At 38.2% G+C, this 27,340-nt stretch overlaps 1 protein-coding gene and 1 non-coding gene across 2 annotated transcripts in view; both read left to right on the top strand.

Moving 5' to 3' along the window:
• Positions 1-17,426, top strand: part of GABRB2 (gamma-aminobutyric acid type A receptor subunit beta2) — a 243,267-nt gene extending 225,841 nt beyond the window's left edge. Inside the window, exons 6-9 of the mRNA XM_075275026.1 lie at positions 7,594-7,731; positions 9,592-9,744; positions 11,657-11,901; positions 16,668-17,426. Coding sequence (XP_075131127.1) covers positions 7,594-7,731; positions 9,592-9,744; positions 11,657-11,901; positions 16,668-17,015 — 884 coding nt within the window. The 3' untranslated portion in view covers positions 17,016-17,426. The remainder of the gene's footprint in view (positions 1-7,593; positions 7,732-9,591; positions 9,745-11,656; positions 11,902-16,667) is intronic.
• Positions 17,427-20,551: 3,125 nt separating this feature from the next.
• LOC142205368 (U6 spliceosomal RNA) lies at positions 20,552-20,658 on the top strand. The gene has a single exon (XR_012716380.1). It is a non-coding gene; the product is annotated as a U6 spliceosomal RNA (small nuclear RNA).
• Positions 20,659-27,340: the final 6,682 nt, after the last annotated feature.

Below are 27,340 nucleotides of genomic sequence, written 5' to 3'. Positions count from 1 at the left end.
GTCTTTGTATATATATATATATATATATATATATATATATATATATATATATATATAAGCAACAATATGCATATTGAGAATTGTGCCGTTCAGGACATATTGTACAAAAAGATGAATAGTATATGGAATAAGCCGCATGGGGGGACGTCAGATAACACGTATTGTCCGATACTTCTTTCCATGCTTAGACACATCGCAGTAAACAATGGAACTCTCTTTTTGTATCTTCCTTATTGCAAGAACTGCAAAAGCCATTTTGTCTCTTCATACTTTTTTTCAGCAGTGCACTGTGATCCCGTCGTGGCATTCCGCTCCGGATGAATGGGCCAGAGCTTCGTGCTGCGGACGCCACAGCTGATTCATCCACGGAATCTGCGGCAAGATAGGGAAGCTCGCTTCTTTTTTCCCCTACTAGCTGGCGGAAAAAAGAAGTGAGCGGCTCCCATTGAAGACAATGGGAGCCATTAATGGCAGTGGATTTTGAGGTGGATTACGCGTCAAAATCTGCTGCCAAAAGACCCCATGTGAACTAGCCCTTAGGCATTGACCTTCAAGAGCATACTGGCCATACGTGTACCTCATACTGTACCTCGCTGGTTAATGTTTGGGACAAAAACATGTTGGTCAACCATAAGGCCCACTACCCTTGCTTTCTGGATAATCGTGTGCCCACCTAATGGATATCACACAGGGCATTTGTACACTTTTAGTAAAGTCAAAAGTCCTAGGACAGGCTCATAGTTTCCTACAATATTGAGATTTTGGGTCAAGATACCAGCGGTTGGACCTCTCGTTTGAAATTGACCTGTGGTTAGGACAGAGACATGGAGTGTCCTGTGAGTCAAGGAAAAATCCTATTATTATTCATGTGTGCCTTATGGCAAGACATGTTGGGTAACCTTACTGGGAATCTTGGGATCATTGCCAGTTGCTTATTCTTAAGGAAACATCAACAGGTCAGGATATGGTATCATGACGAAAATGGATAGCGAGTTCAACATGCCTCTGTCCATTACTGTCCTCTCTCCAGGCACTACTATTATCCCTTGGCTGTCCAGATCCAGCTCACTGTTGTATCATCCATATTAATTTGTTTGGTTTCATTATTGCCTGGATAAATGAGGTGTAATAAAGACTTGCAACTTTATGAGAGTTCTGTGAATTCTCATCTGGAATGGATACCGACTGCTTCAATTACACATAAATAATATATAACTTACCTGTCCCCTTGGAAGGCCATGTTCAGATATGTTTTTCACAAGTTAGGCCGGGGCCCCATGGGTTGGAAACACCGTGATTTGCCAGTGGCGTTATACAGTAACAGCAAAGTGAATGGGATTCATGCGAGGTCCGAGTAGAAATTTTTCCTCTTCCACAGTTTGATTGAATAAGTATGGCTTATTCTTATTTCTAAAAATTACATCACAGTATGGCTTAGTTTGTAAAATTGCATCTGAACAAACTAAAATAATTCTAGTACAATGTTCTATGGAACAAAATGGAGATATTTGACCATAAAATAATGATTATGACTATGAAGTCTTCCTTCTTTCTTCTTCTGTTCCTTAGCTGCTATGGACTCCTAGTATATCTTCTCTTCTCAGCTTATGTCTCCTTCCATAATATATTACTTTGTATTATCCTGTATCTGTATTACTATACTGCTTTAACATACTGAAATTTCCCCACTGTGGGACTATTAAAGGATTATCTTATCTTATCTTATAATATACTGCACGTGTTTGGCGAAGTCTAGAGATGAGCGAGTAGTGTTTGATCGAGTAGGTGTTCGATCGAACACTATGGTATTCAAAATACTCGTACTCGATCGAACACTACTAGCTGTTCAAAGTTTAAGGTTCGATGCAGAACCAGCAATGATTGGCCGAATGCTATACATTCTGCCAATAAACGCTGGTTCTTCTCTTACCTTTAGAAGTCTTCTCCGTGCAGCGTCCCCGTGGCATCTCCCGGCTGGAATTCACTCTGCCTAGGCATCCGACCTAGGCAGAGCTGACTGCGCATGCGCGGGCATGCCCTTGCATGCGCAGTCGGCTCTGCTCAGGCGTCGGGCCGGGCAGAGCCGACCGCGCATGTGCAGTCGGCTCTGCCTAGGCCCCGATGCCTAGGCAGAGTGGATTCCAGCTGGAAGACGCCGCGGGGGCGATGAGCCGGGAGAAGACTTCAAGGGGAATCCAGTCCGACCATCACTCTTGGACTTGGTAAGTATAATGTTATCGAATTTTGCGTACCCCTGAAACGAGCATTTCCCCCCATAGACTATCATGGGGTTCGAAATCCGTTCGAACAGCCGAACAGTGTGCGGCTGTTCGAATCGGATTTCGAACCTCGGATATTTTAGTGTTCGCTCATCTCTAGTGAAGACCAGACTAAGCAAAGGGAGGGATGATGTTTTGGGCGGAGGAGTTCATGGTGAACTCAAAGTATTCTAGAGTCCAAATGTGAGGTCATTGATTTAACAGCTATAGCTTGGCTGAAGAGGACAGTGATCCTAAGCACAACATTAAATCATCTACAAAAATAAAAGTGAGTCAAGGTAACACAATGGCCCAAAGTCCAGACCTTAACCCAAATGAAATGCCGTGCTGAAACTTTAAGAGAACTAAACCTAAGCAAACGGCCGCCAATACCAGTTGTGGTTCATCTGAGATTGACCTAAGGACCAGATTTTTTTTTAAATCCTAGAACTTACTGAGGGTTGACTTTGTTTTTCTCATGACTATATCTGGATGCGAGACAGTAAATGCTTGATATTCAGGATATGTCATTAGACTTGGAGACAAATTAAATATTGTATGGAAGGACAATTGAATATTGTTCTGGATCTTCAACTTGATATTTTTTTCTAGTTATATTGTACATGAAATTTTCTACAAAGCCTAAAGTTAGAGCTGGCTGTTATTATATCAACTGCCCCCCGAAATCCAGATCCAACTTTATTCATGTAAACCATAATAGTTTTACGGAAGAAATTGCCCTTAAGGTATATTTTTAATATGAGAAACCAGATGACAGCAGGTAATGTGTGAAAATGAAAACCTTGCCTACTGCTTTGTGTAAACCTCACCGGAAAGTGTCTATATAATTAGGTTGTAATATGCATCAGATTCACATGACTAATCTCATATGCATCTTATCCAAGACAAATTTATTTACATTTTGTTGAATATAAAGCTTTTCCTTATGGCATAATGTAAGATCTTACCTATCCTTTATCTAGGGACAAAGGGGCAAAATTACATCTTCTATGTAACTATGTAGACAGAATTAATATAAAATAATTTGTCATGTAAACTATAGTACCCTCAACTTTAGTCTAGAGCATGGATGGCCAATCTATGACACGCGTGTATGGCAGCGTTTTTGGTAATCGGAAGCTACTTATTGTGTCAACGCAATAAGAAGCCGCTGATAAATTTTACTCACCTTTACACGTTTATGTCCCATTGGTTTTCCGCTGCCTCCTCTGGGCGGTGTTACACTTCACAATGCTGAAGCACACCAGGACTCAACGTACCACATCCCAATGATTTTTCAGCACCAGCGGAGGAGGTGGCAGCGGAGGGGGTCCAGGACTGGAACTACTCTATGCAGGGGTGGGCTAAGAAAAGGGGGTCATAGAGAGCAGGTGAGCTTTAAAAAGTAGTTTTATACTGGGGCGGGGGGTTTATAAAAGGGCATCAAAGGTGGCACGGTGGCTCAGTGGCTAGCACTGCAGCCTTGCAGTGCTGGAGTCATGGGTTCAAATCTAACCAAGGAGTATGTTCTCCCCATGTTTGCATGGGTTTCCTCTGGGTAATCCCATACTCCAAAGACATCCTGATAGAAAAAAATAAAAGGGGGTCATATACTGGGTGGAAGCTATAAAAAGGGTCAAATACTGTGGGGGGCCTCAAAAAGACATCAAATGCTGTTTGGGGGGCATGTATTAGCTTGAAGGGGTATTCACACGTCGCATACTCACCAGTCTTCATTGCTGTAAAATCTTCTTTCTTCCTGGTTTCTTGCGTCATTTGGTGGGCGGGGTTTCACGCAAAATGCCGTTTAGCTCTGCCTCTAAATTAGTGTGTAGCTCCGTCCACCGCATAGCGTGATCCTATGAGGCGGCTGAAGGGTGTGTGATGTCATCAAAGGTCCTCAAACACTATATGCACAATACTGCCTGTCTCTGCCATAATAAACACAATTGAATTAGCTAGCCTGATAACTGTGAGAACAGAAGACAAGTTCAGAAATGCAAGCAGCTCCCCCTCCTCTATCTGAGAGCAGAAAGCTAGGTCACATGGTGTAGACCCAGGAATAGCTAGATACACAGGCTGGCTCCCATTCACTTAGCCCCTCCTCCCTCCCCCTGAGAGCAGCAGATACATCACTTGACTTTTGAGCAGATAAGTCAGGGCTGTGGCCACAATGAATTGAATAAAGTAAGATAGTGGACAAACAAAGCAGTTTTGCTGAAGCAGTGTATTTAGGAAAAGTCTTACATCCACATTAACAAGAGGTATAGATAGGATCCTTGTGATGGGACAACCCCTTTAATGCATGAATTTGAAGGATTGAAACTCTTAGGCTAAGGCCCCACTGGGCGGAAACAAAGGGCAGCGGGAAGAACTGCAGTGTGAACACATCACGGTTCTTCCCGCAGCACTTTCAACTGAAAGTTCACAGAGTTTTCCTCCGCTGACTTTCTGTTACAATTATATCTATAGGAAACCGCAACAGTTTTGGAAATTGCAGTGTGTCCACGCTGCGATATTTTCTGCAAAGTGGGCATGGTATTCCCATGTACTGTAAAACGCCACGATTTTTAACGCGACATTTCCGCCACAGGCAAATCGTGGTGTTTCCGGCCAGTGGGACCTCGGCCACATGTGCAGAATTATTGCTAAGGGAGCAGATAAATAAGGAACATGTAAATGAAAACAAAATTAAAGTTAAATCAGTTGAAATCCTGAGTCCATAAAATAAAATTGGGATAGGTATATGTTTATCACTGCAGTCCATTCAAACACATGGACACCCACCATCAAAGTGTAAAGTATGCATAAGATAAGAACTTAAAAATGTGCAAATAATGTTAATAATAATAATAATAATAATAATATATGAAAATAGCGCATGCACAAAAAAAAAAAAAAAAAAAAAAAACACTGTGCAATCAAATACAGTCCCTGTTTCTGGCCACATATATTCTCTTCTCTTTCTATGCAAAGTGCTTTCAGTTGTTGAACCTTGATAAGGCCTAGAACCGTTCCTTCACCAGGGCCTATGTATGGACGTCCAGAAATAACTGGATCATTTTCACCAAGCCTGGTGCATGCGGAAAGTGGAGTAGAGAGGAGTCAGAAGAGTAAGAAAACCCTGGATATACTGTATATCCAGTTTATCACGATAGAATGATGGTGTTATTTCGCTCCTGGGCTAATATTCCTAAAATGGCTTTTTCCTTCATTGAGAAAGGCCCACAATGTTGGATATCGGCATACCGCAGACAAGTCTAGTCACATCATCTGATTTACCTCATGTTAAACAGCAAGCTATAAAGCTTTACAGATTCACAGATCTGAAGTGTCAGAACAAGCCAGATGCAAAAGTACTTTCTATTTAAATTTCATTGTTATAAAACGCAGCATGGGTTGTAAATTCAATGGAGCACATCATACCATGCTTAAGACAAAACCGAAAACAAATAAATCAGCAAGTGCTACAGTCTTGTCGAAGATCTCTAGTCAACAAGCATTTTCTTATTAACACGAGTGAAACCTGAAAATTAAATGTATATGTGCCAGCGAGAGCTATTAGTCTTGGCAAATAGTACGCAGCATTACAAATTATGCAGAACTAACCTGACCCAATTTTTGGGCTGGATGCTCTGTCTTTTTAGAAATGGTAATAGTGGCTTGACATAAAATATGAAGAACAATAGCTCTCGTAATAGCTATTCTCTCCATGTAATGCGGTGAATAAACTTATCGACTCACTCGCTTTTATTCATAGGAAACCTACACTGGTTGTAAAGTGATAATACCGTCATATTATGCTAAACTGTATTTATAGAAGAATCCATTAAATAGAATTAGGCTACAATGTTCCAATTTTGTATAGGTACATGTATCCATGACAATGGCCATACCCACATTGGGGGTGAATTTACTATTGTGGTGGCAACACGACCTTAACATAAAATATGCCGATATCTACTGAAATTTGTAAATTGAAATTAAATTCACTAAAAGGGTTTGTTTTTAGGAAAGGGTTATATTATTGCAGGGGTTAAAAGGAATTTCTTTCAAGGAAAACCAGCAATCTCAAATGGCATAAAATTCGACTTGGCTTTATTCTTCATAGATTTTTTTTTAAAAACATATACAATTTTTTTCCCCAAAAAAATACATGACATATATAGCAATATTTGACTCACAAAATTATATGCAAATATTATTGCAGCTCATTTCCCATTCATGTGAATAGTAGCGTTACTGCTACAAAGGGTTGTAAATTGAGGTGGTGCAGAGGATGCAATTGCACCTGAGCCCAGGAGCCTTAGGGGGGCCCATAAGCACTGGCATCAGTATTGGGACTGCAGCTTCCATCTGGCCCATAAACCAAGGAGACCCACGGATTACACTGACCACACTAAGGGGGAGTAAACTCCTTAGCACTCGTAACCATCACTATCAAGAATTCGCTGTAGGGATGAGGTAGGGGGCCCCAGACAAAAGATTGCACCGGGGCCCACAAGACTTTAGTTACACCACTACTACTGAACCATATGCTCCTGGTTCAATAGACTGTGCAGATATAATACTACAAGTAACCATTGGGTACCATACCAAAACTTTACCATGATGGCCTTCAACAGGAACTTCAGAACTTGAAGAGTGGCTTATGGTTCACTGGTTTATACACAGTGAAAATGCGTAGAGTGATTTCACAATAGATAATGCTCACAGTGATGCCACAGTATAGAAATAATATACACAATGATGTCATAGCAGAAGAACAATGCACACAGTGATGCCACACTACCAGGATAATACATACTGTGATATCACAGGATAGATTACATAAATGCAGATATGTCATAGTACCTGGATAATGGACACTATAATATCAGCACTGGGATAATGCACACAAAAAGATCACTGTGTACACTATGACATGACAACATACAGAAAAAAAATGGATTATCAATTTATTTTTTGTTAAAGACAAAGGCTGCAAGATGGGGGCTACAATGTGCAATTTGCCACCCCTTTCCATTTAAAAAATTAGTCTTGTTTCCAGGATAAAGGTTTTCAAAATGGCCACCATGTTGGACACAGCAGCTCCTTAGCCACACAAAGGATGGGGCTCCGAAACACAATTTTCCATTTATTCAGGTGTCTCCATACCTGCGGACCACCCTGTAATATACAACCTAATACTTATATAATATTATATATAATGACCATATCATTGTGTTTGATGTTTAGGACTATTTAGTATTATTGCTAGTACTATCATCTGTTTTGATTATTATTAATAAATAATAATTAATAATATTTTTATTTATACATTTTTATATTTCAGATGGCTACACTACTGATGATATTGAGTTTTACTGGCGTGGAGGCAACCATGCTGTCACGGGTGTTGATAGAATTGAATTGCCACAATTTTCCATTGTTGACTACAAGCTGCTCTCCAAAAATGTTGTTTTCTCCACAGGTATACCATAAATCTAAATATTGTATTTTTCAGTTATATTGTCATTTATACTTTACTATGATATGTAATACTTTGGAGAATAACACAAACGTGAAAATAAAATATGTTTATATTGTGTTATGGAAGCAAAAATGAGAACTCCAGTGGTCCTAGGTTTCGATAAAATCCATAAAATGATGTTTTTCCACACTTTCCTTATATATTTGTTCATGCTAACAATAATATATACATTGGTACGTGGAGGAAACTATGCAAAAATGCAATGAAAAACACTGTGGAACAAAACGCATGGCGTTTCTGCTGCAATTATTATTGCAGCTTTTTTTTTTTTTTTTTTTTTTTTAAGCTACCGGTACCTTATCCTTAATGTTGACTGTAAGAAAAATGCAAGAAAAATCATAGTGCAAAATACTAAAAACCTTGTAATTTATAAAAAAAAAAAAAAATCTGATAATTTTAAAAGAAAAATTAAAAGTTAAAAAGTTAGATGAAAAATAAAATGTCATCTAACTTCACAATTTCATTATGTACAATCATTGTAGTATTTCATATTGCAATGTGGTAGATTATAATAATAATTATTATTATTTTATTATATTATTATAATAGTGTTGACGATTTACATTAATAAGCCTAGCCTACTATTATTACCATGAAAGATAATAAAGTTGATTATTATTCGCTGGGTGAATTTCTTTCTATGCCAGGTGTAGTAGGGCATAACTTTTCAAATTTGCCTACTCCAGTAATTTGCATCATTTAATAGCCATTGCTCTGCTCTTTCTGCTGCAGTTGGAATTTTTCATCTAGCCCTCAGTGTTCGTGAGCAATCAATGCAGTAAGCTTTGGTGCCTGAAATGACAGGATGTGTGATTCTGAACTCCTACACTATCCGCCTCTGAGTGGACTTCTGAATTACGTCCCTTGCTGGCTCCTGACACCGCCCACCTGACAGTAGAGAACCAAAAATAATTGCATTGATTGCTCAGCAATGGTGGGATCTAGAGAAAAAATTCCAACTGTGTGATTTTTTTTTAGCCAAAGCTAAGAATGGCTACAAATGGAATGGGAAATATATATATAAAGTTCTTGTACTTCTACCTACAGCTCAATCCACTCCTGGCTTTGGCTTAAAAAACTGCAGCAAAATCTGCAACAAAAAAGCTGCATTTCTGAAAAATAGGAACTTAGCCTTAAAAGAGTATTCCTATCTAGGGAGATTGTAAGGAGGATAACTGCTCCCTATCCCAAACTTCAGGGCGGGACTTAAAGGAATAATTAAACAGCACTCTATGCTGTTCATGTCATGCTGTTCATGTCTCTCATAGAGAACAATGGGAGCTAGGGAAACAGTGTCACAGCTGAGCTACACTGTTTCTGTAGCTCCCATTCTGCTCTATGGCTGTGTATGAACAGCGTAGACCAGCACTGTTTGACTGTTACAGTCAACTCCATTCATTATTCTTATCACAGTAGCAATTTATTAAGAAGAGAAGTTTGTTTTCTTATCTTACTTTCTCTATCTTTTTTATTTTGGAGGAGAAAGTGAAATATCACAAATTTTTGCACAATTTGACACAATATTGTTTTCATTTGCTCAGGACATTTACTTACTATCAGCCAATAAATAGATAACACACAAGTCCAATTTCTATCTCTATGGATTACTACAAAGAAACAACACCCTACTATATTGCTCACTTCTTGTCTTAGTAATAATATAATGTAATATTTTGACCATTTTTGTAGTAGTTTTCATTGGTTTAAATATTGGTTCAAATTCGGATCGATCCAGAATTTCTGACTGTTATTGTCCCGGACACAGGTCATACTCACATTGGTGTTGTTTGGTTGTTTCAGGTTCCTATCCACGATTATCGCTTAGTTTTAAACTGAAAAGAAACATTGGATATTTCATCTTGCAGACGTACATGCCTTCCATTTTGATCACAATTCTGTCATGGGTTTCTTTCTGGATCAACTATGATGCATCAGCTGCTCGGGTTGCCTTAGGTAAGTAAAGTTCATGAGAACGTATTTCAGATATAGTTACGATTAGAGATGAGTGAGTAGTAGTCGATCGAGTAGGTATTCAATAGAATACTACGGTATTCGAAATACTCGTACTCGATCGAATACTACTCCTATTTGCAGTAAAGATTTGATTCAGAACCAGCGTTGATTGGCCGAATGGTATACAGTGTATAAGCATTCGGCAAATCAGACTGTAGACTATCTCATATGTAGGTGCTACTGTAATACCTGCTCTCAGTCCATCATCAAGAATGGAGTCTATTGAGGGCACTTTTATCTCCCTTCTGCAGATGTAAGGGACTTTTAAATGGCATATCAAGGGTTGAGGATAGTCCTTGTATGCCGATGGTACCATGCAGCAAACAACATTGAGCACTGTTATATAAGTGTTTGGCGCCAGTGGTTGGATCACCAACCACTTGTGATAACTGATGACCATAAGCTAAAGAAAACAATATTGTGATGGACTTATGTCACTTTATTCAACAGGGATACTCGTTTATGTTAGATATAAACATAATGACTGTTTTTCTTTATAACAAATGTCCTGATAGCTTTTATTATGAGATTTTTTTTAAATGAAAGTTATGTATTATTATATTAGCAAAACTCCCAAGAATTTTTCCCACGTTTTGATTTTTATTGAATGGTTTTATTAAAAAAAAAAAAAAAAAAAAAAAAAAAAAAAAATGAAGTACTTGACCGAATTTGAGTTAAGGTCACATTAGCATTCGGTGAGCATTCAAGGATTACATCCCCCATTCCACTCCAAAAATGCAGTTTTTGAATTTTTTGGGTTGAAAAATCTGCCGCAAACCCAGTCTATGGGGTCCGTGTGTTTCAGAGGGTAACCATTTTGTAAGTTGATTGAGTTTTGGTTTTTGGGGTCCCCAAGCAGACCAGAAGAATGGAAACTCCAACACTAGTGTGAACCTAGTGTTAGGGTGGAAAAATCTGTAAGGAAAGACATTAGTCAAGGCATACTTAAGATACAGACTGTTATACACAGTCCAGTAACATTAATGTGACCACCTGTCAAAATCCAGAATAACCACCTTTGGCAGAGCGGACCGCTGCGAGACATGCAGGAAGAGAGGGGATGTGGTGATGATGTCACTGGGATGTTGAGCCATGCCAATTCCAGCGCCATAGCCAGCTGCGCTAGGTTACGTGGTTGAGCATCCATGGCGCGAACAACCCGATCGAGGTGGTCCCACAGAATCTCAATTGGGTTCAAGTCCAGGGAATTTGCTAGCCAAGGGAGTACGGTAAACTCATCCTCATACTCCTCAAACCACGCACGTACACTGCGAGCTTTATGACATGTCGCATTGTCCTGCTGGTAGATGCCATCATCCTGAGGAAAACCAATTCGCATGTAGGGGTGAACATGGTCGGCAAGGATAGATGCAAACTTGTGTTGATCCATCGTGCCTTTCACAAAGATGAGTGCACCCAGATGGATGATGACACGTGCCTTCTGCGATTGGTTATTTAACATTGATATCAAAAGTAGGTGGTGGTCACATTAATATGATTGGACTGTGTATAGTGAAGACTTGCTGTAGGTTAATAAAAGTAAAAAGTTTATCAATTATAGCGTAATGAATTTCATTAATACATCTTATAAAAGTTAGACCATTCTGTTGTAATGATGAATTTATCTGCTACTCCGACATTTAACATCCAAGATGAAATTGTAATGGGTCTATGACATCTATATTTATTTCTCCACTCGTGATGAAGTGGAAACTCAATGACATGTTCGGTCACTTACAGTTTAGAGTGTACGTTAGTCCATTAACTAACTAAAGATTTGTCTGTGTTGATCATTTCTGACCTTTATATAGCGGTCCGTTCCAGAGAAATAATCTGATATCTTGTTTTCTAGGAATCACAACTGTCCTGACCATGACCACCATCAACACTCACCTTCGTGAAACGCTACCTAAAATCCCATATGTAAAAGCCATTGATATGTACCTCATGGGTTGCTTTGTGTTTGTCTTTATGGCCTTGCTGGAATATGCATTGGTCAACTACATCTTTTTTGGGAGAGGACCTCAGAGGCAAAAAAAGGCAGCAGAACGAGCTGCAAGTGCCAACAACGAACAGATGCGTATGGAAGTTAATAAGGTATGTAATACTATGAGTGAATGAAGCTAGATGCAGAACTAAATCAACTTAACTAGAATTTTTTAACTTACATATATATTGAACTAAAATGACATGTTTTAGATTTCCAATGTAGAAGCAACTGCATGCGGACGAAACTCTGTTTCGTCCTGTGCGACTGCCGCTATGTAGAAGTCGACCCTCAACTCAATAGAAACCACAGAAAAAAAGAATAGACTAACCATAGTGTGATTGATGTACAGATTAGAGATGAGGGAACACTGTTAAAATCAGCCGTTCCGAACAGCACGCTCCCTTAGAAAAGAATGGAAGCACCTGGCATGTACACTTTGCCGGCGGCCGGTCGCCGTGCCAGGTGCTTCCATTCATTTCTATGGGAACGTGCTGTTCGGAACGGCTGATCCGAACAGTGTTCGCTCATCTCTATACAGATGTGTGTGTCCCAAAGAGGAGGGCTACCCCATTATCCTTTTATATCTCCTGAATTTTCCTAAGGAGCGATTAAAGGGTTTGGGATAGTCTGATATTGATTGTTTTGGCTTCTTCACTACCTATCAAGGACAGTGCCATACGTTGTCTTGTCTATGCTCGGTATCGTATTCATTTCAATAGGACTGAGCTGAGCATGACCATATCATCCATAGACATGATGGGATAAATTTATTAAAATTAGTGTATTGTACGCAATTCTTAATAAATAACCAATTGACGCAGGGGCCTAGAGTTTTATAAAGAAGCTGCGGCCTCATATGTCAGAGGTCCCATTCAACAGAAGGAAAATCTACGCCAGAAAGAAGATAACATAGGTCTCTGTTCCAACCCATGCCAGGAAATTGATGTAAGCTTTAGGAAATCAGCTGGGCCGAGATGTCCCTACAGATTGTGGCATTTTTACGGCATAGAGGGAATGATAAATTCCTCCTAATGTCAGTGACTGAGAAGAGGAAGTGGAGATTGATATTGTTGTCCTTTAGTAAGATGTTGGTATCACAATAGGCTCTTATCTTCCTATTGTAAAATAAGTGATTGTCTACTTTTGATTGTAAACTTCCGAGCTACAGTTCCACTTTTTACTTTACTTTTCTGTAAATTTAAGTAAATACATCCACTTGTAAGAACTGCAGGACTGGGCCTACTCTTACTATCATGAGGAGCTGAACATCCTATTCTAATAGGGTTTTGTGTATTGTGATAGTAGTCTTTGTAGTCTGTGCAGAAGCCATCTATAGTCTGTATAAGGCTGGAGGTTAAGTTCTGTGCAAAAATTAAATTCCTCCAATAAAATTTTATTTTCTTCTGTTGCGTTATTTTAGTTGTAGAACCTGTATCAGCTTCTTTCAAATATTTATTACAATGTCAGTAATGGTTGTAAGGGAATTGTTAGAGGAGCAATTCTCAGTAGCTCCTGGAACCCTGGGGGGAGGTGCACAACAAGACAGTGAGCCTGAAGCTGAACCCACCACTGCCGCCACCTGCTTGCCTCACTGTCTTAGGCGGCAGAGGACAACTGGTCAACAAACCCTTCCTATAGAAGTGACAACACAGAATGCAGACAAGACAAACAACAACAAAGGGAGGTCAGCTAGCCAAGGGTCCGGTAACAGTCAAGCAATGCAGTACAAAATAGTAATCCAAGAGAATAGCCTCAAGGGAAGCCAAAGGTCAGAGTTTAGTAATACAATAGTTGCAGAAAGAGGAGCTTAGCAGGGAAAAAGTCTAAGGACAGAGTCACAACAGCCAGCAACACTGTTGGGCTGATGGCCTGTTTGGCTCATGGCCTATTTAAAGGAAGCCAAAGACTCACCCTGGGCTTGATTGGAAGACAGGCTGTCAATTACACAGGAAAGGCTAGAATTAACAATGGTAAACAATGGGAAAGAAGATGCAGGAGATGGGTGTGGTGGAAATTCAATTACATAGGTAATAGAGCGGTATCCACACAGTGCAACAAAAAACACTAAGCAAAGAATCAAACTGCACACACCACCTGTACCGTGCATGTGAGCGGAGGGTGGGGCTGAGACCTGAACAGGCAGAGACATTACAACGATTCTATCATTTACTGCAATCTAATGGGACTACATATTACAACCTATTATAATATTTTGCTTTGGTTGTGCTTGGCGCCATTCAATTGTGTTGGAACATCGTGCTTCATATCCTGTTTAAACAAACTTATTTTGTTTCACACCATTCATGGATATTCACAAATACATTATTCATTGGTATAAATACACCACCTGCGAACAACTACCATATTGCATTCTAATTCTGTCCGCATATCATCATACTTCCAGTAGCTTAGTGCTGGTGTACATATTGCAACTTCTTCCTAAGTCTAATTAGCGCAGATTGTGCTCACGTCAAATTAGCATGTGGGTCTTGGTGAATCATACCAAAATATTCTGCTAACAAGTCTGACCCACTGACTGCATAACACTCCCTTATCATTCTCATCAAGCCAGATGAATTATTCACTTCACACAGTTAAATCTGTATTCATGACCAAAAATACTGTGGGTATGTGCTTAGCATTATATTTGCAAATGTTTCATTTATCTCCCCTGGGATGTTTTCTAAAGTTAGAAAACTAGTAAAATACAGTCATTTGGGCTCTGGAAAAGTGAAAAGTTACTGAAGTAAAACACCTAATCCATTTATGTTTCCATCCATTGTAGTAAGTAAGGGTATATATATATATATATATATATATATATATATATATATATATATATATATATATTAGTAACTAGCTGGAGGGAACCATCTAGTAGTGCGTTGGATCTTCTTAGGTAAGCTCTATTGTTTGTACACCTATGTATAGGTATCAGAGGACCCACAGTGTGTCAAGAAACATCTCCACTAGAGATGAGCGAACACTAAAATGTCCGAGGTTCGAAATTTGATTCGAACAGCCGCACACTGTTTGACTATTCGAACGGATTTTGAACCCCATTATAGTCTATGGGAGGAAATGCTCGTTTCAGAGGTACGCAAAATTCGATAAAATTATACTTACCAAGTCCACGAGTGACGGTCGGGCTGGATTCTCCTTGAAGTCTTCTCCCGGCGCAGCGCCCCCGCCGCGTCTTCCGGCTGGAATTCACTCTGCCTAGGCATCGGGTTCTAGGCAGAGCCGACTGCGCATGCGCGGTCGGCTCTGCCCGGCCCGTCACCTGAGCAGAGCCGACTGCGCATGCGAGGGCATGCCCGCGCATGCGCAGTCGGCTCTGCCTAGGCCGGATGCCTAGGCAGAGTGAATTCCAGCCGGAAGACGCTGCGGGGACGCTGCACGGTGAAGCCTTCTAAAGGTAAGAGAAGAACCAGCGTTGATTGGCAGAATGTATAGCATTCTGCCAATCAACGCTCGTTCTGCATCGAACCTTAAACTTCGAACAGCTAGTAGTGTTCGATCTAGTACGAGTATTTAGAATACCGTAGTATTCGATCGAACACCTACTCGATCGAACACTACTCGCTCATCTCTAATCTCCACGTCATAACTGTACCTCCGCCATACTGAATCATTGACACTTGACAGGAAGGGTTTATTGATTCCTGCTGCTTGCATCAATTTCTGACTGTACATTCAGCATGGTGCAAAATTCAGATTTTTCTAAGCAGGCAACGTTCAATTTCCAGTGCCCCAGTTTTTGTGCTCCTGTGACCACTGGAGTCTCACCTTTCCATTTCCCTTAGACCACGATGACACATAAACAGGTCATCTGCTGTTATAGTCCGAGCTAAGGAATGACAAGTTGTACATTTGGAAACATAACTCAGAGAACTGGGATTGTATTAGGCGTTGATTTGTTTTTACACCAGCTGTTTGACAGAAATTGCTTGACTTCCTCCTTTCACCCCTTTAGCCATCTCAGGCCTGGTTCACTTCTGTGTTCGGTAATCCGTTCGGGAACTCCGCATGGGGACTCCCTGAATGGACTACCGAACACATTGACAAGCGGTGAGAAGTGAAAGCACATGGACCCCATAAACTATAATGGGGTCCGTTAGTTTTTGCGCAAAAATGCACACTGCCGCTCGATATATGTACACTTATATGAAAGCTATAGAACCATCTGAAATAAGAGCTTACCCCCTTACTACTGCCATTAACATTAATCTGTGTATGCAGGATTGGTGGTGATTTCATCTGCTGGGACATGCAGGATCAGATGTGCGGCTATTAGTATTGGGCAAACCAGTTCATAATGAATCAGATTTGACCCGAATATTCCAAATTGTTCAGGTTTTTACTAAACAGGGCAATTTGGGATTTAAATAAAAGAGCCGCCTCGCAACATCATTTGCAGTAAATTATTATACTCTGGGGACTCTTCAGACCCTAAAGTATAATAAGTGTAGGCCCAAGGGAGGTATAAAAATAAATCAATTATATTCACCTTCCCTCATCTCTTTAGGGCCTCCTTGCAGCATCCAGAGCGCTGTGTCTTCCTTTTCCAGGTGCTCTGGCGCTCTTCTGTGACATCATGCACCCGGAGTCACTACTGAGATCTGTGGTAGGGCCTCAGCCGTGACATGGGCACGCCAAGAGTTCTAGAGGCTGGCTCTGGTTTTTACGTCCAGTACTACTAGAGTTGGTTTGGACCAATCTGATGGATCTGTTTGTCTGAACATTGCTTGCTTGCTGCATAGTCCCTGCCCCAATTGCTTTTGTCCTGGTGTCCTGCCAGCTGCTTGCCTCTTGACTTGTACGTGAAATTGACACAACCTTGGAATTAATCTATTTTTCTCCTTACTTACAGATGGATCCACATGAAAATATTTTATTAAGCACACTTGAAATTAAAAACGAGATGGCAGCATCCGAAGCCGTAATGGGGCTTGGTGATCCAAGAAGCACTATGCTGGCCTATGATACCTCCAGTATCCAGTATCGGAAAGCTGGATTACCGCGACACAGCTTTGGAAGGAATGCCTTAGAACGACACGTGGTCCAAAAAAAAAGCAGACTACGGAGGCGTGCATCTCAGTTGAAAATAACCATACCTGACTTGACTGATGTAAATGCTATAGACAGATGGTCACGCATGATCTTTCCAGTGGTTTTTTCATTCTTCAATGTAGTCTACTGGCTCTATTATGTGAACTAAGACTAAAAAGCCATACAGTAGACAAGAACTGGATGTCTGTTCAGATTATATGGAAACCAGAAGTGGGGCTTAGAAAATAACATTCAGGACACAAGCTATTTTAAAACACCTTAGTTGCTGGCACTCACCATCCTACTGTATGCTGTATAGATCCATTCTAGGCTCATTAGAACTAGGACAACACCCTTCCATTATTTATTTCATTTTTTTAAATTTATTTATTTTTTTTTTTTTTGGTGAAAAGATTATTTTACGTAAGGCTTTCCCTGGTGTACACACAAGTGCATTGAAACGAGTTGTTAAGGCAATTGGTCATTTCTAAACTTATCCAGACTCATCCATACATTGCATGGTTTGATTGATGCTTTTGAAGATTTTTCATCTGAAAATCTAATAATTGTAAATGGAAAGTATTGGAATTGAAAAGTTATGCTATTACCCAGAGTTGACTGAGGTCATGAAGGATCTAACGTCATGGTCCCCCCATACTCGTCTCTCCGACTTTGAACAAATGCGATCAAATCGGCCTTTCTCTTGTTTATTTTTTGGCAAAGGAATATAGTCTGATACGGCGGTATAACCTGAAGCTCATCGGCTCTAATGCAAAACTGTAACCGAAGCATCATGCGCCATTTATGTTTTTGGTGTCTTTTCAATGGAAAAGGGCCTTTTGGGGTCTCTCAGGCACCAGTCCCCCTATAACTACCCTCCGGATGTCATGTGGATTATCATCTTATGAAATAGGACGGCTCTTTGTAATAAATGCAGTAGTCTCCGATGAGATCTGTATTCCTTAGCGCCCATTGGCATTCGATGACTCAACGGGGATCAAGTTGAGTTCCTATTTCACTGTGTCTTTTTGTCTAAAAATTCTATGGAGACAGAAATGCATGAAATCACAGGCCTGTAATAAATAATAATGCATAATGAGATGTGAAATTTACATTTACAATCATTGTGGCGCAGTCCATAAAAAAAAATTAAAAAAAATCACACGATCCTAATGCAGAAAAAACACAAAGCGTATCCAATGAAAAGGAAAGATACAATGAAGGCAAAAGCAGAATCCAAGCAAGTTTTTATTATGGTCTTACAAGGAACTTAAGTGAAATATAATCCTGCTTCAGATATACGAGTACATATTTGACTTTGCTGCTTTTTTTATATCAGCTTTTAATTCGGAAAAAGTTGATCTCGAGTCAAAAGGTCAAAATCGGTTTATTTCGATAAAGGTTGTTTAGCAAGAAAGAAAACAAAGCTCGACGGGATGAAAAACAATGGAGAAAGCATCGATAGAACAACATGCAAAAATACTGGTCAATGGTATTATAGCGATGGAGGACTAACGCAGCTAATGGTGAATCCATATTCGCTATTGTTTCACGTTCAACATTAACGTTGACCCGATCCAAACTGTTGTTTTTTTTGTCCTTTAAAAGGAAATTGACGACTTTTCCTTCATTAAGTTCAATGTCAACCTTCTCTACGGAAAAAAAATGTCATATCTATGCCTGCAAAATTGCACATTCATTTGTTCTAAAGGATATTTTATTTCCATTCTTGCTTTCCTTTTTTTCTACACTCATAAACTTGAAAAATGTTGTGCCTCTCATTGACTTTCTTTTCAATACCAGAGACCAAAATCTACCGCACCGCTAATTTTATTTTCCATATTTTCCTCCCTCCCATGAAACAATTTTATATCAATAATCTATACCAAAAAATAACTGGATGGTGAGAACTTATTTTTTTAGGGCAGTTGTATAGTTTTTATGGGTAGTTACGGAAAACAATATATATATGTTGAGAAAGATGATAATTATTGCTAGCGTTATTTTTTTTTTTTTTTTAGCTTGTTATATTTACTTAAAGACGACTGTAAATGTTCCTCAAGCCATATTGTATATCATAATCCTAAAGTATTATTTAGATGGCAGGTCACTAAAAAAGGCATCAAGGGCAATGGTTGACCCTCCAACTGCCTACTTGTAGCAATTGATGTTAGGATTCATTCTGCTTAAAGACAATCAGGATAGGGATGACCTTAGGTGTCAGGGTGCCATAAGATCCTTTTGTGGGATAGGAATGACCTTAGGTGTCAGGGTGCCATAAGATCCTTTTGTGGGATAGGGATGACCTTAGGTGTCAGGGTGCCATGAGATCCTTTTGTGGGATAGGGATGACCTTAGGTGTCAGGGCGCCATAAGATCCTTTTATGGGATTGGGATGACCTTAGGTGTCAGGGCGCCATAAGATCCTTTTGTGGGACAGGGATGACCTTAGGTGTCAGGGTGCCATAGGATCCTTTTGTGGGATAGGGATGACCTTAGGTGTCAGGGCACCATAAAATCCTATTTTGGGGCTCAGACTCTAACTCAATAATAGGTCCCATAGGTTTAACCGAAAACATAGACCATCTTAAAAGGGCCAAGAATGGATAGACATATTTTTGGTACATGAAAGTCAACTCATCGAAATTATTTCCTATGGAGGAACCAAAAATATATGATGTCCCTATGCTGGACAGCAAACACATGTTTTTTGTTTTGGTGAATTGCTTTATAAAAGGGAATAAGGTGAAGAAAAAAATTAACCGTAACTTGTTGATAATGAACCGTATAACCCAATAAATAGAGTTATGGTAATTTTTTTGTATGTAGATTGTGAGCGCTATATATGGCTCATAATGTACATTTTTCCCTATCAGTATGTCTTTGGAGTGTGGGGGAAAGGCCACACAAACACAGGGAGAACATACAAACTCCTTGCAGATGTTGTGTCCTTGGTAGGATTTGAACCCAGGACTCCAGCTTTGCACGGCTAACCACTGAGCCACCGTGTTGTCCAGCGTTATGGTAAATGTGTGATGCATACTTGGTGTCTATGCTGGGAGAATTTCTTAAATTGGATGATAAATATATAGGACTAAATACTACGCTTCTAAAATACAGAAAATCCTAAAAAAAAGGGGAGGATTCAATGAGCAACATATGGAAAGTTCTAGCATACAGAAACCAGTCTTCATCATGGAGGGTTTTTCCAAAGATTTTGCCTTGGCGCTGATACATAGGCTCTCACAATTTGATGAAAATTCAGGCTAAGCACCTAATTTTTGTGTATTTATATATACACCAGTTGTAACTTTTTTTTTTGCATTTGTACTGCGGATATGGTAGCATACACCTGCATGTACAGTTCATGTTGTTTGGCAGTGCTAATTTTGTTTCTTGAGCTGTATGGCATATGCATAACATGTCAGAATCATACATTTGTTCAAAATGTTTTCCCAATATATATGCCAAGTGTCAAAAGAAAACAAGATGGGGGGGGGCGCAACACAGTGGCCCAGTGGTTAGCGCTGGAGCCCTGGGTTTGAATCCTGCCAAGGACAAAACATGTGCAAGGAGTTTGTATGTTCTCCCCGTGTTTGCATGGATTTCCCCCCACACTCCAAATACAAGCTGATAGGGAAAAATGTAGATTGTGTGCCCTATATGAGCCAAGATGTTAAAAACTGCCTAAATTCATGCCAATCTGTGCTCGCTGTATCAGCATAGATACTAAAATAGGAACAACACAGAGAAGACTAGCCTGGTCCCTGCACAAGGATGACTTGCAAATTTGTGAAGTGTTCCATATTTAAAAAAAAATAAAAAAATCTTTCCAATCCAATTATATAATCTACACTTTATACAGTATACCTTATGTAATTTAATCTCAACAATGTCAGACCAATGTCCGAAGTGAAATCTTTTCCGTAAGTCTTTTATACCGTTAACGTCACAGATTCTCCTGAACTCGAAGCAGAAATAAGATTATGAATAGCTGCCATGAATTTGTGACCTTATCAAACAGATTTCCTACCTAGTCCAATTCTATTCGCACCATTAGGCAGCTCACGCTCTGCATGTGGACATTGTAGCTTTTGGTCATGGTATTCTAAAGATGATTCAACGTTAAACAGCTTATTGTCATCTTCTTTATTAAACATGAAATATTGACTTGTATTGCAACGTGCTTGAGAATCATACTGTTCATGGACTGCATGTATTCACTGTACACTAGAATGTGAAGTTAGATAGGAAAAAAAAGGCGGAATGTAAACTCATGAATAGAATGTACATGTTGTAGCTTCTCTGTTTCCTTAACCAAGTGCCACATTTATCAGCTTTGCCTGCTTTATTAAGATAAGGGGCTGTATCAGCTCCTTACATATTGCATGCTAGAATTATTGCAGGGCTCTGTGCATAGGGTACATTTTGTAACAAGTTTATTATTCGAGAGCATCACGATCAAGATTCGGGATCATCTTTAATACAGGCTTCTAGTTTCATCTCAACTTCTTCCATAGACACATTAAAGGAAATTGCAAAAGGAATATTAAGGCATGCTATATTTTTCTGCTGCATAAAAACATATTTGTATATTTTGTGTTAAGTCAAATCTATTCTTAAAGTGCTGAAAGGAAGATTGTTACTTTGTGTCGATGGATTTAACTATTTATTTAAAAATATTAATTCCCATAAATTTGTGCACAAAATCCTAGAGTTAAATTAGAATTATTCTAATAGAAATGCAATATTGGATAGATAGATTTGAAATTCAATGTATTCTACCTGATTTTTTTTATTTCTTTTGCATATATATATATATATATATATATATATATATATATATATTTATTTATTTTGTTATATATATATATATATATATATATATATATATATATATATATATATATATATATATGTGTATTAATATTTTATATATATATATATATATATATATATATATATATATATGTATATATATAAAACATATGTGTAATATTATAATATAATAATATTAATTCATTAATAATATAATATAATAATACATTTATATATATTTATATATAAATATATATTAATAATATTAATGAATTAATTATATAATAATATTTAATATATTACTGTTAACTTTATAGCTGATAACTACATATCACACATACAGTATATTTATGGATGTCTAGTTGGATGCCATTAAATATAATTAAACTGGACTTGTTTTCTATACAGAACCTGCCCATCAATTTTTGCCATTTATTTAAAGGAAAGTATTTCAATGGGCAGATTCTCTATTTCCTATTTTCAAATAGGATCTATACAATATTTCTAATTTATATCCATTTATACATATGATTTTTTTTTTAGTGATTAGCTTTGTTTTAGATTACAATCACAAAATGGCGGCTTCCAAAAAAGTATTTGTTGGGACTGAAGATATTAAATCATTATGCAAGTAAGGCAAAGGCAGGAGCTTTACAAGGCGATGTCACATCCCCTGTGACATTTGCATTCCACTTTATTGTGTAATGTGTTGTCCATTGGAGCACAGATCCTTAGCTTAAACTTACACCTTAAACATTATATGGATCTGCAATGCTGTTACGTGCATGGAGCCTTAAAGGAACACTAAACCTAAAAAATGGATGATAAAACTAAACTAGAAGTATCATTGCCCTCACTGTTAGAGGACATTCACATGGAGTAATACGGTGCTGATTCTTGCACAATAACTCACCTAAGAATCAGTGCTGCAAAACAGAATCCCATTGATTTCAATGTGTTAGGCGTGTTTAACGAAACCCATTGTACTCAATGGGATTCTGTTTTGCAGCGCTGGTTCTTACGCGAGTTATCGTGCAAGAATCAGCGCCGCTTTACTCCATGTGAATGCCCCCTTAGATAGTCTGCAACAATGTTGCTGAAACAAATAGTCTTGTAGGAAAACTGCAGAGAACACGGGGTAAATCTCCTGCTAACCAGTGTCATCTTCGACTGACTACCCAATGGATGGGCAAGGGTTTGGGGCTTGACAATCTCTTGTCTTACTGCAGAAAGGGCCTAGAAGTGAGGTGTCTGGTCCAGCTAGTTGTCTTACAAGAAGGAGGAAGAGGGACCATTGGACATACATAAAATTTTTTATATATATACTTCTCTTTTTTAATATGAAACCAACTAGGATTAAAGAGAAGAAGGACATTGGGGGAAGTAGGACTGGGATATTTTCTTCCCGTTGTGTTTTGTGTTCCTTTAACATGAACGTATTGAACTTAGAAATGCATAGAACTATAGCAGGCCTTAAAAATGAGACTATAGTGTCCATCTAAAGAGTGGGAATTTAGTTTGGGGCCACTATGTGCTTTACACTAAAGCTGGATCAATCACAATTTAGACATAAAGACACAGCCATATTCTGCAGGAAACAAGTCGCACGTACTGTTTCCTGAACCATTCAGGCAAAACGAGACGTATTGAAAAAAAAAAAAAAAAACGCATTGCCAATACAATTGCTAACACAAATGTATAAAATCTGACAATCCAGCAAATAAGGTGTTTTTCATGGTTAGAAGGTCGGAGCGGAGTTTAAGGTAACCTTTGTCGTTGTTAGCAGGTTTGCGACATGTTGCAGGGCAATGTGCTGAGGACCTTTCCAAAAGTAAACTTATTTTATGGTACAGCTTTAAAGAAACCTTTAAGATGTGTCTGTAAATACTTATTGTAAATGACTGCTAGCAAGTATGATAGTATGCATCTCCCGACCGAAAAATCCCATCATCCCGTGTCCGTGTTTCCATGAAGAATGTTCTGTTTCTATTGAATACAAATGCAGGGTATTACTGGTTAACTTATTTTACAATGTCTATAGTTATATCCTTTCACCTTCTTAACTATATATAGAGATATAAATGTATGTAAAGAGGTTATAAAATGATAGAACATTTTTTTACATTAAAGATATATAGAACATTTATTTAATTTATGAATAAAAAAAGCACAAACTACATAGCAACAAATAGATCATTATTACCTAATACACCAACCCCATAGACGTATCATAACTGATTTGTATACAGCTCCAGAAGGGCATAAAATACAATGTCGCATCTCAACTACTAGCGCAGTACTTGACATGTAGCTAGGTAAATAATCTATACATATCCAAGTGCGTATATGTATCAAAACGGTGGCTGATCACAGGAATAAGCTAATAAACAATAATTTTATATGGCTAAAAAAAAATAAAAAATACAGGAACATTTTTGGTTTGTGATATAGGAGTTAAAAGAAATCTATTATCATGTCTTGTAAATTGGGCATTCGACATCCCATTAAGAAAAAAAAACCAATAAGAGATACTTTAGGATTATAGGATTTCCATCGCATCGGTCATTAGAATAGACTATTCATTGCTTGTTTGTTTCCTATTTTTATAACAATGCTGATAACCGGTGAAATAAACAATACAGAAAAACTTCTTAAACTACCAAGAGAAGCAAAAATATGACGATTTTTAGAAACTAGGTAAAAGCGTTCTATAGATCAAGATACACTGTAAGTGTAGTGACGCATTACATTTTGCTATATGTATATAGGTCATACAATGTGGGCATCCATTTATGCTGACCATTTGTAAATAGGATCAAAGATTTCTTAAGACATTTTTAACTTCTTATTTGTACTTACTGGCGAGGCGAAATATACTATAGTACGGTTCAAGTGTTCTAGCTTAATTGTATATAATGAAAAGCACTTTCATTTATTGAATAATGGTTTTGTGTTTTCACCTTCGTCTGGTTTGGTTTAGTATTGGCTTTTTTTTTTTTTTTTTTAATTAGAACCCAACTTTTGTTATAAAGCCACAGATTATTTGTTACCTCAATTTACCCCACTTTCCTAGTGGAATTTAAGCTGGTCTATAACATAACCTTTCTGTCTTTTGTACCCCATATGTATGTCGGCGGGTATAAGCAGACAAAACTGTGAGCCTAAAAGATTTCCACTGAAATAGACTGCAAACAAATTCTATTATTTTTTTTACAACCTATATCTTCCTTTCCAATAATAATTAATAATTAAAGGGATTGTCCCATGAAAAGGATCCTATCTATACTGCTAGTTTATGTGGATTTAAGACTTTTCCTAAATGCATTGCTTTATCAAAACTGCTTTGTTTGGTCGCTATCTTAATTTATTCACTTCATTGTTTACACTTAGTGTCTATGACCACGGGATTTATCTGCTCAGTTCCCAAGTGACATAGCTGCCTGCTCTCAGGGGGGAAGGAGGGGCTGAGTGCTCAGCAGCAGCTCTGAGCTGTGTATGTCTGACAAATAACGGAGCTCTTCAGATAGGGGAGGGGGAGGTGAGAGCTCCGGCATTTCTGACACTGGTTTAATTGAATTTGGCTGATAAGGGCTGAGATAAGGAGTCCATTACCTCTGTATGTAATGCAAGCTGACTCAAATCCAGCTCTGCTACATCAGCTTCATACTGTGGTAATGCATTTACAACCAATCCCTCATTACTGATTGCAAACATAGCAGAGCAAGTGAAACCCCGCCCACCAATGTGCCGAGAAAACCAGGAAGTGAACAGAGCACAGAGTCTGCAGGTTGGTGAACAAGGGTTATGGGAATACCCCTTTAATTAAATTATTCATTATTAGTGATTAATAATTAAACAATTAATTTTTAATAATTTAATAATAATTTAGCAGACGAAACTGTGAGCCTGAAAGATTCCCACTGAAATATACTACAAACAGATACATGTTTTACGACCTATATCTTCCTTTCCATAATAATTAATGATTAATTTTTAAATAATTATTAATAATGCAATAATTAAATACATATAAAGTAAACACATGATAAAATAATTATTAATAATTCAATAATATTTAAATAGAAATGAAGTAAATACATAAGAACACAAATCTAAAATAGTCATTTCTCAATTTACTTTATCTAATTCTAACATTTTGTAATTTATCACTAGTGTTTTGGGTTTTATTTTTTTCATTGTTTCTCATTGTACAATCCCAACATTTAAAAGAAGTCTGTCAGATCCAAAATACTTTCCAAACCAATAATTGTATAGTATAGGGGTTTTCCCATCTCAGTGTTTCAGCAGGCTGCCTGCAGTCTCTTCTTCTCACTACTTGTATCCCCACCCTCTTGCTGAAGAAGGATCACAATACTTAAGCAGATCAGATAATCTGCAGATGCTTGTACAGAACAGGCTCAGTGTTATCTGTGTGTTTACATATAGAGATAACAGACTCCTCTTTATCAGAAAGCTGCAATTAGTTGAAATGATACCAGAAACCTGAGTGAGTGACCTCACTTTTCCTATAGGTCCATTGTTATAGCAACGGTGTGTAAACAATGGGAGGAATAAGTTCACATAGCAGGCAAACAAAGCAGCATTTCTAAAGCAATATATTTTGGAAAAGTCTTCAATTTTCATAAGCTACCAGTATAGATAGATCCTTGAGATGGGACAACCCCTTTAATATGAGTAGCAACATACATTTGTAACCTTAAACCATTGGAGCAATGCAGGGATAATTATCTATTTACGGATATGTAAATCATCCTCTGTTGCATTGGTGGTGGGCTTACATTGGCAGAGGCTAAAAATATCATCCACTGCTAAAGGGGAAACATTGTACAGCCATTCTAGAGGATGTTCAGAGCAATTATAACTATCTATAGTGCTGCACAAATCAGTGCTGCCTCCCATTCACTTAAGGCTGATTTGCATTTCCCTAAAAAAGCTGATTATGGCTAAGGCCTCATATAGCAGACCTTCTGCTTCATTTATACCTATAGGGAAACCGCTGGTATTTCCATAGGTATAATTGACATGCTGTGATTTCCAAAACGCAATGGTTTAGGAAATCGCAGCGCGTCTGCTGCACGGAATTTACCGCAAAGATGGGAAGTGATTCGCTATAATCCCATATCCACTTTGCTGAGACTGTAAAACTCAGCATTTTTTTTCAATGGTTTCACCAGATCTGCAGATTTGGGGCACCGGCCTATCACTTTGTTGATACTAATTGCTATTATAGGCCCTTGTACACCAATATTAATTTTTTTTATTTTATTCATTCAAACTCCCTTAAACTCCCTTATCATTGTATTGCATCACAAATTAAATAACTATAAGAGTAACTCACATAATTAACTTGTATGGAAATATAATATTTCAATAATCAATTAATTAATTAATTTAATTTATTTATTTATTTATGTTTAATATTGGAACATAAATGCAAGGGAGTTGAATATTAATATTAAATATTGATACTTAGGATATTTCCTTAGGATAGGCCATCAGTATCAGATTATGGGGGTCCAATATCTGAGACCCTTACAAATCAGCTGCTGCAGCACTCACTTATATGTTGGGGGTCCTGGGTATTGTTTTCTTTAGTTCGGTTTATTTTAACAAGTTTTTTTTTTTTTAATTTATGAAACTCCTAAAATAAGAAGG

This window comes from Leptodactylus fuscus, chromosome 5, assembly GCF_031893055.1.
Source record: "Leptodactylus fuscus isolate aLepFus1 chromosome 5, aLepFus1.hap2, whole genome shotgun sequence".
Classification (NCBI taxonomy): domain Eukaryota; kingdom Metazoa; phylum Chordata; class Amphibia; order Anura; family Leptodactylidae; genus Leptodactylus; species Leptodactylus fuscus.
The sequence above is the reverse complement of the archived record's forward strand: the minus strand, read 5'-3'. Positions and strand labels throughout refer to the sequence as shown.